Raw genomic sequence first — 16,743 nt, forward strand, 5'->3', positions numbered from 1 at the left:
TGCTGACTACATTTGCAATTTATGAAAAGTAGTTTTTTAATGAATAAATAATAGATTACTTACTGTGAGATATGTATACAATTTTAAATTTTATTAATATTCTTAAGAATCTAGTTTTTACACTATCATTTCTTACATACCTCTTTTTAAGTTTAAACAGAATGTTTCCCCTTTAGATGTAGTCCAGTTCATTTACTGGTTTTAGTCATAGGGGAATCAACACCTGTTTGGACAACTTGAATGGGAAGGCTGTTCATTTCACTAGGATGTATTGATATATAGATGGAGGATTGTGGGGATAAAAGTAATTCAAATTAAATGAATTTTAATAACCTATTATAATAACCTTTTATAATCTGTTTTTGGGTGACTATGAAATGAGCCACACTTTATTTGGTTAGTGTGAAGAAAAGTAGTAAAATGTGATTGTCAGAAAGTTGATTACTTATCAAATTTACTAAGTTCTCAACTGTCAGTGTATAAGTGGTGTCAGTTGTCCAGAATAGGATTAATCCTTAGTAATTTGCTATCATCATATGTTTAAGTCACTTGTGCACTTACCCCCTGTGTCCGATTCTAATTCCATCTGATTCAGTCCTCCTTTTGCTCCCTCTGCAACATCGGCTGACGCCCCTAGACATTTGGTAGGTTCCCAGAAGCAGATTTAGGATCTTAAAGTCAGGAAGGCGTATCATCCAGAGGTCGTGGGAGCCTGTGCAGATGTTGAAGTGCTGCTTTGAAACTGGTGAGTGGGAGCCCTGGAGTCAGGTGGTGAAAGTGGGAAGGACCCTGAAAGTCAGAAATAGAGCAAATAATGGGTGAGCATGGTTGAGTAAGCAGCCAGCTCTCGTTATTTAGAGTTAACCAAGTTTTTTCCTTCTGTGTCACTAGTGTCAATGGGCTTCAATTTTTTTTTCCTTCTGTGTCACTAGTGTCAATGGGCTTCAATTTTTTTTCTTTATAGACTTCACTTACGAGTACATCACGACGATAAAAGATATGAGTGCGATGAATGTGGGAAAACGTTCATTCGTCACGATCACCTTACAAAGCACAAGAAAATACATTCAGGTGAGGCGCGTTTTGTAATGATGTTTCCAAGATCCTTTTCAAAAACACCTGAAAACCGCATCATGTTTATTTTGGCTGTAATTTAAATAATTTGGTGTATTTGGTCACCCCTTTGTAATACTGATTGTAAAAACCTTTTTTAAAAAGCATCTGAAAGAGACATAATTTTGTGACATGTTTTTTGGTCACTGTAATTTTAATCATTTGGTTACCCTTTATGACCACAAACTGTATTTTAAAATTTGTTTTAATCAAATTCTCAAGGTTTGCATTTTGCATATTATGTAGATATGTGCAATAATTACTGTTGGCACTTCTTTGAAGGAAGAAGCCAAGATAATATTTCTCATTTTGATTGGATTTGAAAGAAGTTAGCAAAACTTGGATGCTTGAAGAGAGTTATTATAATTGGGGTGTTAAAGTTGATGTACTAGTGAGTTTTTGAAGCCCTATCTTTGGAAGAGTACCTTAATAATCCTGATCAATTTCAGATCTTTATTCTGTATTTATAATTTTTATACTCTGGGGATTTCTTTCATATTTTCCTCTCAGATTGATGTTCAGGAAGTACTAAAAGAGCCACCTATATGAGCACAATAATGGGAAAGAGCCAGCTCTATGAGCCCAGTAGAACAGGTGATTATTATTATTATTTTAAACATAATTAAAATATAAAGTATGCAACAGATATAACATTTTCTTAAATGACCCCAATGAGGCAGGTTGCGGTTGTTATTGCCACTTTTAAGAGATGCTAAAGGTCTGATGACTTTCTCACTGGAATTGCGCATTTCCATTTTCAGGAGGAGAATTCTAAATTCCTAATCCTAGAGGTCACATGGTTTAATTGCACACAGGTATTAAGTTGAGACTGGTTTTTAAAGGCCAAGCCTTTGTAACTGAATATAAGAATAGAGATGACAAATTGGACTCATCTAAAATTTTCCTTTATATTTGTATTTTGGCTCATTGCAAATGTAAGAAATCCCCACAGATGAAAAATCTTTTAAAAGTAAAGTACAAAGATCTGAAAATGTTCAGGTCCTTTTTATAAACATAAGACAACCTCATCTTGATTAAGTGTACGTTCATTTGAGGTGTTTGATATCCAGACTTACATATTCCTAAAAAACATCCTGAGTTTTGAAGTCCTTTCATTTATCTTACTCTGTTACACTGAAAGTCAAGATTTGAAGTGTACAGCAAAAGGCTACTGATTCCTTCTCCAAGTGGGAAGGAGGATTCACACCCATAAAAATAAGTACAGAGTCATTGAAGGAAGATATTTGAGTAAGAATATAAGGCAAACAGCCCGGATAAAGGGTGGCTTTACCTTCCTGGTATATGTTTTCTACCGTGTTATCTTACTGTTGGATAATTTGTTTCTGGGGATAAAAAAAAAAACTGAAATGCACCTTATAACGAAAATATTTGGGTCTTTAAGGTGAGAAGGCTCATCAGTGTGAAGAATGTGGAAAATGCTTTGGTCGTAGGGATCATCTCACTGTCCATTACAAAAGTGTACACCTTGGAGAGAAAGTGTGGCAAAAGTAAGTGAAAAGGCAGAGTTTCTCATCATCATTACCTTGATAAGTCTGGGGTGGAGGAAAGTTGTCTCATAGTTCATTTTATGTAATTGAGGTTGGGTTAATCAGCGATTTTTCTCTAGCTTCTATAGCTTTTCTGCAGACCTAAAGGAATTGAATGTAGCATATTTTTCATACTTGTTTTCGGTTGATTCAAAGGCTAGGAGGAGGTAGACATTGAAGTGAATGACTAGCATAAAATCTTGGCTTTCTTTGGGGATTTCATTTATGTTTGGTTTCAGGGGCTCTTGGAGAGCTAAATATAAATAAACATACTGCCTACATATATTGTCATTAATATGACAACAATTACTGGAAAATGTTTGTTGTCAGAATTTAAACCTTTTTATTCACACTGAACATTTAAAATGGTATTTTATTTGAAGGAGGTATGTACTGTCTTTGAACATCAACTTTTTAGTACAGTTTAGATATCCGAGCTTAACTGAGATTAGTTGTTGAGTTTAAAATGTTCAAAGAAGTTCTGTTCCTGGACTAGGTACTTGGAGCAAATGGTAAGTAATAGACTTGGTCTAAGGTGTCAAGAAACTTAGTGTAATGACATGATCAACAAAATACACACAGTATATGTAAATGTAGTAAATGATAGGCCAATTTGAAGAAGAGTAAGGAGTGTTGATTTGTATTCCTTTTTTCCATTTTCATGTATTGGTTTATTGTTTCTTTCATTGATTTTGTTCAGTGATACATTCATTGAATCAATGTATTCATTGTAGTCATTGAACTCTTGTATGCACTAGATACAAGGAATGCTGCTAAGTGTTGGGATATAAAGATATACATGATGCTGTCTGGAGTAGAAAATAAAAACTTCAGCATATTGTATGAGTGGGTGGAAAATAGAACTGCAAACTCACTTGCTCCAGAGATTCTATAACTGTTTTTCTCAACTCCTTAAAAATTATTCAGTACCTCGGGGGCTTTTGTTTATAGAAATTATATAATATAAAAATAGCATTATTGTTTAAATAAATTATATAATCATATTAGAAATTAAAATGATTAAAAATTAAGTACTTACTTATTAATTCATTTAAAGTAATAATATACCCATCATGCTAACATGAATAGCCATTTTATGGAAAATAACTACTTTACAAAGCAAAAACAAATACTAAAGAGTGGCATTTTAAAAATATTTATTTATTTAATTTATTTTTTGGCTGTGCCAGGTCTTAGTTGTGGCATGTGGACTTCTTAGTTGCGACATGCATGCGGATCTAGTTCCCTGAGCAGGGATCGAACCCAGCTCCCTGCATTGGGAGTGCAGACTCTTACCCGCTGGACCACCAGGGAAGTCCCAAGAGTGGCATTGTTTCACATTTTTGTAAATCTCTTTAATGGCTTCATACAAGACAGTTGGATTGTCATATGTGCTCTTATGTGTTCTTTTGTTTGAAGTAAATGAAGAAAATCTAGCTCACTCAGATACATAGTTGGTAAAACGATGAGTAGAGGAATATTAAGCCTTCTTAGAAAATTGTGGTTGTTACTCTTTGCTGCCACACCAAAACTAAACCAGTGGTAGTTTCTTCAAGGTAGTTGCAAAGAGGAATCTGAAACAAGATTCATGAAGCTTTCATACTCTTCCATTCAGTCTATTGGTCTACCTTGTACTCTGAAGTGGATTTTTAACCTACTGTAATATGCATTTGTCATTTGGAAAATACGGGTTCACTGAGTTATGCAGATTTTCCCAATGTTACCACATTTCACAGTACAGGAACAACAAATCACACTTGTTAACATTGCTTCCAGTCTCTCAGAAGGAGAACTGGGAAGCTGTCAAAATCACAGGGGCAGATGCAAGTTTTCCAAAATTCTTAATTAGCTTGAAAGCTCAAATTTTATCATTGATAACAAATACTGTCAGTTTTTTCCCTTGAAGTGACAGGCTTACTTCATTGAATTTCCAAGAAAATGTCTGCCACCTACTCAAGTCCAGCTGTACTCTGACTTCCGTTTCCTCAAGTGGAATGGTGCTCCGTGAGGGGAGGGCTCCCTGGGCTCACAGCGGGTCTCGCAGGCGCCTCGAGCACACAGGGTACCCAGCATGCAGTAGAGCTTCATGCTTCCCACCTCATCATGAGGTTATCGGAAAGGCCACAGTGCAAAGGGTGAACTTTAATAAAATTAGTAATTTTACTGCTTTATCACAGTTGTTTTTCTCTCTGTGAGTACATCATGGTGAAAATGTACAGTGACCATTAGTACATTTTGGTATCACTACCTTGTTTAGAGCTGAGGCACCACCACTTTCACCCACTGTTCCTTTTCCTCTTTAGTGTAAGTGTCAACATCATGAGAAAAGCAAGTCATGTTTAAAGTATGATTTTGAAAATAATTTTGATCTCGTAGACCCTATGAAAGAGCTTTGGGATCCTCTCCCCACCAGCAGGGCCTGTGACCTATCTGCTGGCCTAGATACTTGTGGAACCAGAATCTGTATTCTCCATGCTCTGCAAGGGCTGCTAAGGGTGGATCTAGAATATGGAGCCTTACGATCATTTCGTGGAACCAACACTTACTTCTAAGAGATAAAAAGCCATTGAAGATTTTAAACAAGAGGATAACACAATTGGATTTGTATTTTAGGTACATCACTCTTATTGATGTACGGAAGCTGGATTAGTGGTGGATAAATCTGGAGGCAAGTAAATCAACCAGTTAGAAGGCTGTTATAATCTAGGGAAAAGATGGTGAGGACCTAAACTAGGCAGTAGCGTTAATAATGAACAGTGGAAGGTACTTATTTGACCAATATTTAGGCCTTTATTGAGGGAATGGGAGCAGACACAGGTGATTCCTCTTTTCAAGGAGTTCCTGTTTCCAAGTGAGTGGTTGATTGATATCAGCCACTGAGTTAGAGAATATAACATAGGGAGATGATGAGTTTGGTGTATATTGACTTTGAGATGCTCAGTGCACACTGAAACATAAAATCCCATAGGTGCATAGTAGTCTACATCTCAGAAGTGAAGTCTAGGCTGTGTATAAAGAATTACATGTGAGCACATAAAAGCAGATTATTCAAGGAGAGAATGTGGAGAGTGATGAGGACTAGCACCCACCCCCCAACCAGTTATTTTCAAATGTCTCTTCTTCTAAATGTTTTTAAATGGTGACTCCTTCAGTATCCTCTCCTTCACTTTCTGTTCACTGTTGTAAGCTGTTGGGATGTGACCTCTGACCTTACTGTCCCTCTCCAGTTGCTATCAGTATGAGTCTCTTATTGCCAAATCCAGTAGACATGTTTAAATCCCTTTCATACTAGGCATCTCTGCTCCATTTGGAACTGTGTATCACTCCTGCCCTGAAAATCTCTGCTCTTTAGCATCTGTGTGAGAATGGAGAGATATATACATAGAGCCTGACCCATGCAGGTCCTTGTAGATTTTATCTTTTTCCTACATCCACTGTGAGACAGTTTGTGTTTTGAGCATATCTGTGTTTAAAATGTCACTCTGTCCATAGTACAGACCCAGATTTCTTAGCCACAATACTACTGACATTGGGGCCTGGTAGTTCTTTGTTGTGGGGCTGTCCTGTGCATTGTGGGGTGTTTATCAGCATCCCTGGCCTCCACCCACTGGATGGCAGTGGCCAGTAGCACCTACCTACCCCCAGTTGTGAGAACCAAAAATGTCTTCAGGCATTGCCACATGTCCCAGGGGGGTCAAAACTGCCCCTAGTTGAGTTACCACTGCTGCTTTCTCTATGTGCCCATGGGAACCCTGTTTGCATCTCTATATTTACCACGGATATAAATGGAATAAGACAAGCCAGGCATACAGGTTGCAAGTCTTTTGCTAAGTTTATCAATGACACTCCCAGTTCACTAAATCCACATTATCTTTTTAAATGTCCATTTCATCAAGTAGAAGTAAGTTCCTAGAAGACAGGGCCTTGCATGGTGTCTCTGTAGCTACTTTGTAAATGTAGAGTTGGATGAATTGAAAAGTGAGAATGGCATTTGAAACCTTAGGTATACTATTGCTATTTAATATTAGTAACAACATGCTAAACGTTCCAGTAACACTCAGTGGATATGTTAAGGCCAACTGTCTTCTGGAACATTATGGTAGCCTATGTTTGATTTGTTCTTCTGTGTACTCATTAGAAGTTAATTGCCTCCAAGGTGAGATGATATGGCTTTCCTAGTAACTACCACTTAAATGCTAATCATTTTACAAATATATTAATCCTAACAACTAAATTTTGAGTTTAGGATTGTTTAACTCACAAATACATACTCTTAGGCACTACACTTTGCTTCTAAGTTAACTTCTGAGTAATTTATAGCTTTTTATGTCTATTAATCTACAATAAAAATAAAGGACTGGTATCTCATTCTTTTTTACTTAGGTGTAAAATTTATTTTATTTTAAGTTTATAATATTTATTTGTTATAAAGCGTACCTACCGAGGAAACGTGTCCCCTTTTGATGAATGCAGATTTTGAGACTGCTGCAGTTTCATTTTTGCATCTATTTTAACTAAGGTACAATTTATATACAGAGAAATTCACTCTTTTTAGTGTGTAGTTCTGCAGGTTTTGACAAATGCATGCAGTCATGTAATCATTACCATAAGTTGAGATACAGATCTATCACCCCTAAAATTTCCACCATGTACCTTTGTAGTCAACCCCCTTGTACCCCTCTCGTTGATTTTTTTTTCTGTCCCTACAGTTTTTCCTTTGGTATTTTTTAACAGAAAATAATAATACAAAAGTTTACTGATTTAAAGCTTAAAATTAGGCAGTTTAAAGTTGAAAATCTAAGGACATCTTTTATAGATTTATTTGTTGAATATAACTGGAGAAGGAAGAATCAGAGATAAGGTTGATACTTAAAAAGTATTTCCATGTTCATCTGGAGTTCTACGCTTTACTAATGTGAGAATTATATATGAAGTTGTAAGTGAAGTTGTAAATTATTTTCATTATGTTATTTATTAAAATTATATTGAAAAACTCAAACCTTTTTATTTTCTTAGATATAAAGCAACCTTTCATCAGTGTGATGTTTGTAAGAAAATTTTTAAAGGCAAATCAAGTCTGGAAATGCATTTTCGGACACATTCAGGTAAAACCTAATGGGTATTTTATAAATATTTTTGTGTAATTATTCAGAAGTGATATATGGACATTTATACTTTTTTGTTCTTGGTGAAATTGTTTTGTTTATTCCCCCAGTAAGATTTTTACTTATTAAAATTGATGTCATGAACAGACAGTATTCTGATCTACTATTCCATATTATGTAAGCTTCAGTACTTTTGAATATCATTTTGTAGAATTTGGGAAAAATTTTTTCCATAGGGAATTTATTCAACTTTTAGTTCTCATCTTCCCCTTTTCTGGTTGTTTATGGTTCCTCTATATCTGTGAGACTCTCTGAAGACATTTCTTTTATTTTCTTCTCTTTTAAAAGAGTAATCCAAATATGACCTCATTGTCCTGCTTACCAAGTTACTGTTTTTTATTTATTTATTTATTTATTTTTGGCTGCATTGGGTCTTCGTTGCTGCGTGCAGGCTTTCTCTAGTTGCGGCGAGCAGGGGTACTCTTCGTTGCGGTGCGTGGGCTTCTCATTGTTGTGGCTTTTCTTGTTGCAGAGCATGGGCTCTAGGTGCACGTGCTTCAGCAGTTGTGGCTCGCGGGCTCTAGAGCGCAGGCTCAGTAGCTGTGGCACACGGGCTTAGTTGCTCCGTGGCATGTGGGATCCTCCCAGACCAGGGCTTGAACCCGTGTCCCCTGCATTGGCAGGCGGATTCTTAACCACTGCGCCACCAGGAAAGCCCCCAAGTTACTGTTGCGTAGTTTTCCTTTTTACATAGTCAGCTGTGATTTATAGTAGAATGATTTGTTGTGATTTATAGGTAGTTATAGTAGAATGATTTGCTTCAGCTGCTTTCCAGAAGTTATTCTCTTAATCTTTCCTTTTTTCCCTTGGCAGTGCTACCATATATTGAAACGTAGATTGTTGGATTTTTTCCTATATGTTGTCATAGTTCTTGTTTGACTTCTCATGTAAATTAACAATTTTTAAAGCTTTCTTTCCTTCTTTTTAAGAAAGAAACCATTCATACATTTATGGCTGCTTTGCTTTATATTTACTTTGGATTTTGTCAAGCTGCTGTTCTGGTAGGGAAAAATAATTGATTTCATAAATATCAGAATTGGAAATAACTGGATTTGGGCAATTTCAATAGCAAAGAATTTCAGTAAAGAATTTATTACTGATACAGTACTGCTGTTAAAAATAAAATTACACCTCTCTCAAAATGAGAAAGTCATAATTTGGGGGGTATATAAATAGGAGTAAAAAATGAGGAAACTATATTAATGCTGGTCTCCACACTAGTTATAAGTAATATGCCTAATAAACTCATGATTTGAAAAAGATGATGAACTTACGAAAAGTTAATTTGAAACCACTGATGATTTAAGAATTGTAAAACTACAGGAATTATCTAGAGGAGAAAGTTAATAAGAGCTGGCTTTATAACTGCATTAAGTTTTTTGAAAACACTGATTTGTAGTAATTAGTTGATGACCAATGACCGTGGAATTCTCATCTCTGGATATCTCAAAGTTAGTTGGAACTAGGGGCAAGTCCCTCTGCCCATTGAAAATTGAGGAAATGAGCTCTGTTACAGAATAAAATAAAGCTTATGGCTGTTATGAAATGAGAGGGAGAAATCATTTGAAGCAGGGATCAGCCCACTTTTTTGGTAAAGGGCTGGATAGTAAATATTTAAGTTTTTGTGGGCCAGACAGTCTCCATCACAACCACTCAACTCTCTGTGGTAACATGAAAGCAGCCATAGAAGGGTATAAATAAATGAATGTGACCACATTCCAAGAAAACGTTATATACCAAAACTGGCAAGAGACTGTATTTGGCTTTCAGGCTATAGTTTGCCACCTCTTGATCTAAAGTGATCAGCAGGCTACCCAGACAGGACTTCGCAGAGCAGCTGTTCCAAGAACTGGGTGCTATGTTCCCAAGTCCATTCCTGAGATTTACAGGTCCAGAAACTCAATTTTATATCTGTGCACTAATAGTTATAAGTATTCTGAGGAGTTCTTCAATAACCACTGGAAGTAGAATCACCAGAGTGTCAGCTTACTATTCACCTTCTAGAGAATGAGATATTAATGTGTACTGGCCAAGGTGTCCTTTTCTCTTATCAAGGAAGCAGAGTTGCTAAATTTATTCATCAGAAGGAGAATTGCTAAATGTAGTTATAGAATAAAATTAGGTAATAATTGTATGGAATCATTTACTGAGGAAATGGTGAAGGATGCTGAGCCATCTTTCCTGTTCTAACAGTGCACCTCTCTGGTGACCAGAATAATTGTGTTCCCCAGATTCCTTTTCTCTAGTGCAGGTACCCTTAGTGCATTGTCGGTACTGTTAGATTCTTGTTTTTTTGGAATCCCCTTGCCGGACTCCCTACAGACTTCTTCTCTTCCATTATTCCTTCTTTAGAAGAGGTACAAATAATGGATTGGTTTTAGTTTTGGCCAGGTCAGTACCCTTAAGTGCTTCAAATGAATAGATATGATCAGCGCCTAGCCCAGGACTTGCAAATCGTAGGTGCTTAATAAATATTTATTCAAGGAATGAATTTATCATGTTTTCCTACAACTACCCTCTAAACTCATGTATGTTTTCAAACCACACAATTAGAGAAATTCACTGGAAAATGGATATAAGATTTTTTTCTACAAATGTCTTATTCTCATCTCTCGTGTGCTTTGCTTGTGTAATCCTCAGAGTAGTAATTATGTCTATTCAGCAGTAGTCTTGTTGAGATGTAATACATTCAGTTAAAATGGGTGTAAAGCTGGTAAATTTAGGGCTTGATTTTAGACTTGGCAGAATTTTTAAGCTGTTTTTTATTGAAGTATAACACATAAAGTATACAAATGAATTTTTATAAATGAGTGCTTCTCTGTAACCACCATTCAGATCAGGATGTAGGACATTACCAGAATTCCAGAAGCACCCTCCCTGGCCCCTCCCAATCAGTAACCTCCTTGCAAAATAATCATTATTTTGACTTATGTCACCAATTATTAGTCTGCCTGTTTGAACTTCATATAAATGGAACCTTACAGTATGCACTCTTTTGTCTGGTTTCTTTCAGTCATATCATGTCTATGAGATTCATCCATGGAAGTAGTTTGTTTCTTTTCATTTTCATATGAATATATCAAAATGTATTTATCCATTGTACTTTGATAGACACTTGGTTTGTGTTTACTTGGGTCTATTATAAATAAAGCTGCTCTAAATATTCTTGTCTATGATTTTTCAGACACACGTGCATTCATTTCTCTTGTGTACATGCCTAGCCCTGGGATTGCTGGCTCATAAGATATGCATATGTTTTAATTTAGTAGACACTACTAACCAGTTTTCCAAGGTAATTGTGACAATTTACATACACTCCTACCAGTAGTGTATGGTGTATGAGAATTCCAGTTGCTCCACATTTTCACCAATACTTGATAGTGTTTCTTTTTTTAGCCATTCTGATGGATATGTAGCACTGTCTCAAAGTGGATTTAATTTGCGTATCTGTGATGAGTAATAATATTGAGCACCTTTCCGTACACTTATTGGTCATTGGCTATTCACTTTTATGGAACACATGATTCATTCTTCTGCTGATTTTCTTAAATTGGATTGTCCATCTTTTTCAAATTGATTTATGGGAGTTTTTTCTATATCCTGGTTATGAGTTCATTGTTGGATATCTAAATTACAGGTGTCTTCTAGTCTGTGGCTGGCCTTTCCACTCTAGTAATGATATCTTTCAATGACTGAAGGTCCCAGATTTTAAAGAAGTCTTGTATCAAGTTTTTTCTTTCTAGTTAGGTTTATTGTATCCCCTTTAAGAAACTTTTGCCTACCCCGGGGTCATTAATATTTTTTTCTTTTACCTTCTGATGATTTATTTTAACTTACATATTTAGATTATGAACTTTATCTTATTTTTGTGTTTATTATTAGGTAAGGTCAAAGTTCTTTGTTTTTTAGACATGTGGTTATCTAGTGGCCCTAGCACCGTTAATTGGAAAGACCATCCTTGTCTCAGAGCATTTCAACGGCATATTTGTTTTAAGTTAAGTGATCATATATGTGTGGTTTGTTTCTGAACTCTCTTCTGTTCATTGGACTATTTGTATATTCTTTCACCATTACTATACCATTTAAAGTACTGTGGCTTTTGATATCTTGTAGTGTAAATCCTCCAACTTTGTTCTTTTTCAGTGTCTTTCTTATTCTTTTTCCTCTGTGTTTTCATATGAATTTAGAAACAGCTTATTAATTTCCAAACACAAATACCTTCTAGCTACTTTTGGATTTTTCTAAGCATACAAACTGGCCATCTGTGAATAATCACAGTTTGTTTCTCCCTTTTTAAGTCCTTGCATGTCTCTCTCTCTCTCTCTCTCTCTGCCTTATTGCTTTGGTTCATATCATCAGTGGTATATTGATAGTGGAAATCCTTGTCTCCAGGGGAAAGCTTTCAATATTTCATTACTAAGTATGTTTTTTATAGATTTTTGTAGATACTGTTTTTCAGATAAAGAAATTATCATCTGTTCCTAGTTTATTTAGAGTATTTGTCATGAATAGGTGTTGAATTTTATCAGATTTTTCCCTGCTTTTATTGAGGTGATTATATATTTGTTCTTTATTATTGTGATAAAATACATTGTTTTTTTGTTTTGTTTTTGTTTGGGTTTTTTTTTTTTGTTTTGGTCTATGTTCATGAGATATATTGTCTTTTTTTCCTTGTTATGTCCCTAACAGGTTTTATTATGACTATGCTGGCATCAAAAAATAATTTGGGAAATAATACATCTTTTTCAGTTAACTGGAGGAGTTTATATAATATTGGCATTATTTCCTCATTTGAGATTTATTCTCTCATTTGTGCTTTATTTTAAATTGTACTATATTGCCCAATTCCTAAATATTTGGGGATTTCTAAGTATTTTTATGTTACTGATGTCTAGCTTAATTCCACTTTTGTCAGAGAAGGTATTTTATGCAAATATTCTGCATTCTAATATGATATTTTTGTCTACTTATTCTATAAGTTACTGAGAGCTATATGTTAAAATCTCTAACCTAACTGTTGATTATAAATTATCTATTTTTCATTTTGAATTCTTCAGTTTTTTGCCTTATATATTTTGAGGCTGTGTTATTAGCTATGTGCAGATGGTTATATCTTACTGTTGATGGTCCTTTATATCATTGTAAAATGTCCCTTTTTATACTGGGATAAAGGACCAGCTCTCTTTTGGATAATATTTATGTGGTATTTTTTTCTTTTTACTTTCAGTCCTTATGTGGGCCTGTATTTAAGATGTGTGTCTTTGGAGTATTATTTTATTATGATAATCTCTTTTAATCAGGATGTTTAGTTCATTTAAATGTCACGTGATTTCTCATTTATTTGGGTTCAAATCTGTCATCATGCTATTTGTCCCATCTGTTTCTTGATGCTTTCTTTTTCTTATCTTCACTTCCTTGTAATTATGAAGTATTTTTATTACCCATTTTCCCTCAGTTTACTTGTTAATTGTATGTTCTTTCAGTATTCTTTTAGTAGTCACCTTGAAGATCACAACATGTGTTCTTAAATTATTAGAGTCTATCTTAAATTAGTTCTTGATACCTTTCTAGACAATTCAGAGACCTTACGACACCACCTCTCTCAGCCCTTATGTGTTATATGTATTTTAATTTTACATATACTTTAAACCATGTAAAACATTATTATTTTGTTTGTTTGCTTTCAATAACTCATTTCTTTTTAACCATATTTACCCTTTACTCTTCACTCCTTCCTTCATGACCATTCTTCTACCTGGAATCATTTTCCTTCTTCATGAAGGATTCCCTTTTGTGCATATCTGCTGGCACCAAATTCTCTTAGGTTTTGATTGTCTGAAAATGTTATTTTACTTTATGGAGACTCTTTGGCTGACTGTAGAATTTACGTTAGCAGTTATTTTTCTTTCAATATTTTAAATGTGTCATTTTTTTCCTCTTTGACCTTCTCTAGTGTTTGTTGAAAAATATACTGGCAGTCTTATTGTTGCTCATTTAAAAGAAATCTCTCTTTAATTCACTGCTTTTTAAGATTTTTCTGTCTTTGATTTTCAGTAGTTTTATTATAGTGTGCCCAGATGTGTTTTGGGCTTGTTTTTTTTTTTTTCTTTCTTTTTGTATTTTGTAAGATGGGTAGAACTTATTGCATCTATGACTTGTCTTTTATTTAGGAAGATTTTCAGTCAATTTTTCTTTCAAATACTGTTTTTGACCTATACTCTATTTTCTTTCGGGACTCCAGTTATATGTATGTTAGACTGCTCGCTTTGTCTTATGTACCTCTCTCTTGCAAATGGCTTACAATACAAGTTTATGATGTAACAAATCTGTAGGTGAGAAGTGTGACCCAAGCTAAAACCTCGGTGTTGGTAGGGCTCCATTTCTTTCTGGAGGCTCTAGAGGAGAATCTGTTTCCTGCTCATTTGGGTTATTGGTAGAATCGATTCTTTGAGTTGCAGGACCAGGGCCCAGGTTCTAGTTTTTTAACTGGTTGTAAGCTGAGTGCTTTCTCAGCTTCTAGAGGCTGCCACATTCCGTGGGTCCTAGCCTCCTTCTTCCATTTTCAGAACCAGCAGTTCGGGATTGAGTTCTCTTGTCACAGCTCTCTGACCTTTTCATCTTCAGTTATCACTGCTTTTAAAGACCCACGTGATTAGATTGGGCCTACCTGGTTAATCTCCCCACTTCAGGATCTTTAACCTTAATCATATCTGCAGAGACCCTTTCACCATGTAAGGTAACAAAATCATACCTTTCGGGGATTAGCCAACCACCCTGGCTACTGTAGGAATTTATGTTTCATGTGAAAAAAACAAAAACCAAAAACTGCCGTGTGAGAACCTGACTCAGGAAGAATTGAAAACTGGCCAAGCTTCCTTATTCTTGATCCTCATCAACTCTCCTTATTCTAACGTCAGGCTAGACATTGGTGTTACTACTTCTCATTCTGATCCAAAGAACCAGGTTAATCGAGTTGCTGTTTTAGCTTTTATCCTTCTTGGGTGGGAGGAAATCAAATGCTCTAGTTTACAACTCTTTTAGGGGCTGTAGTGGGAATAATAGCAAGCAAGCAATAATGACAACAGCCTAGGTTTATCAAGTACTTACCACGTGCCAGTGTAATGCTAAGCACTATTATTTCATTTTCTCATTCAGTCCTTTCACCAAGTCTGTGAGGTAGGTACTGATATTATTCCATATAACAGGTGAGGAGACTATGCTTAGAAGTTGGGGAGCTTGCTCCAGGTTTGCCTGGTAAATGGTGTAGCTAGAATTCAAACTAAGATCTTTTGGATGTTTGAGCTCATTCTCTTTACCAATTACTATACTGTCTCCACTTTGTGATAGCATATATTACTGCTTTTATTAAGTTCTTGTAAGTATTCCCATGGAAAATTTGCTACTTAATTAAAATCATTGTCTTACCAAGTGACTGCGTTTTACAGTTAATTTCATTTGTGTTCATACAGGTGAAAAACCATACAAGTGTCAAATTTGCAATCAATCTTTTAGAATTAAGAAAACTTTAACAAAACACTTGGTCATTCATTCTGATGCCCGGCCTTTCAACTGTCAGCACTGTAATGCAACATTTAAGCGGAAAGACAAGCTGAAATACCACATTGACCACGTTCATGGCATCAAGTCACCTGACGATCCTCTCAGTGCTTCTGAGGAGAAGCTTGTATCCTTGCCAGTAGAGTACTCGTCTGATGATAAAATCTTTCAAACAGAAACAAAACAGTATATGGACCAGCCCAAAGTTTACCCGTCGGACACCAAGACTATGTTGCAGAGTGTGTCTGCTGAAGTGTGTGTCCCCGTAACGCTGCTTCCAGTCCAGATGCCTGACGCTCAGAGCGACCTGGTGCGTCACACCACTACTCTCCCTCCACCTTCTCACGAGATCCTGTCGCCACAGCCTCCATCCACGGATTACCCACGAGCAGCCGACTTAGCTTTTCTGGAGAAATACACTCTTACTCCTCAGCCTGCAAATATAGTTCATCCAGTCCGACCTGAACAAATGCTAGATCCCAGAGAACAGTCTTACCTTGGAACGTTATTGGGCCTCGATAATGCCAGTGCTGTACAAAGTATTTCTAATAGTGAGCATCATTCATGAGTAAATCTAAACATTCCACAGACTTTTTCCGTGGTTACGCGTTAATGGTAGCCTAGAGCTGACAGCTTTTAACTTAGTGGGGCTGCTATTTTTTCATTTTCTCTGGTTTCTCAAGTCCTCAGAACCATTTCTAATCAAGAAAAATATGTATCTCTGTTTACTGAACATGTGAATGTTTGGACATATTTTGAGGTATAATATTTGAAATGGACATTTTTGTGATTTTTTTAAAGATTAGTGCTAATTTTTAATGGTTTCTCTAACTTTTCAAAACTATTAGCTGTTAACATTATGAGGGTATTTGTTTTTAGTCATCAGTGGAAATTTTTATTCTTCTTTAGTCTCATTCCTCGTTTCTCCCTTCCCCATCTTCCAAACAAGTGTTAAGGATGATGTAGCTTTTAAGAAAGAATACAAGAGTATATAGTACTGATAATTGCAACTGTTCCTTATCCTAACTAAGGTTTCATTATTATTTCTTCCAGATTTTTAAAAACTGAAATCAGGAATTTGAATTTATAAGAAAGTCTTGGATAGTTCTGTGTTTTTTCATCTGGCCATAATTTCAGTTTATCACTATCCTTTGGTCTTTTGACAAACTCAAAGCCAGAAAGCTAACTAATGCAGGATTAGCTCATTAAAGGAAATGTAGAATTGAAATAATTACCCAAATGATTGGTTTTTGCCTGTGCTTCAATTATTATGAATAAGAAATGCAAATACAGGTCTAGGCATTAAATTACACAAGTTAAAAATGTGTTAAAAGCAAAATATGACAGTTTTAACTAGATAT

At 35.6% G+C, this 16,743-nt stretch overlaps 1 protein-coding gene across 1 annotated transcript in view; it reads left to right on the plus strand.

Moving 5' to 3' along the window:
* Positions 1–16,081, plus strand: part of ZBTB41 (zinc finger and BTB domain containing 41) — a 38,213-nt gene extending 22,132 nt beyond the window's left edge. Inside the window, exons 8-11 of the mRNA XM_061185281.1 lie at positions 965–1,071; positions 2,516–2,621; positions 7,677–7,765; positions 15,295–16,081. Coding sequence (XP_061041264.1) covers positions 965–1,071; positions 2,516–2,621; positions 7,677–7,765; positions 15,295–15,950 — 958 coding nt within the window. The 3' untranslated portion in view covers positions 15,951–16,081. The remainder of the gene's footprint in view (positions 1–964; positions 1,072–2,515; positions 2,622–7,676; positions 7,766–15,294) is intronic.
* The last annotated feature ends 662 nt before the right edge of the window (positions 16,082–16,743 follow it).

The sequence above is a fragment of the Eubalaena glacialis genome, chromosome 3, assembly GCF_028564815.1.
Source record: "Eubalaena glacialis isolate mEubGla1 chromosome 3, mEubGla1.1.hap2.+ XY, whole genome shotgun sequence".
In the NCBI taxonomy this organism is placed as follows: Eukaryota; Metazoa; Chordata; class Mammalia; order Artiodactyla; family Balaenidae; genus Eubalaena; species Eubalaena glacialis.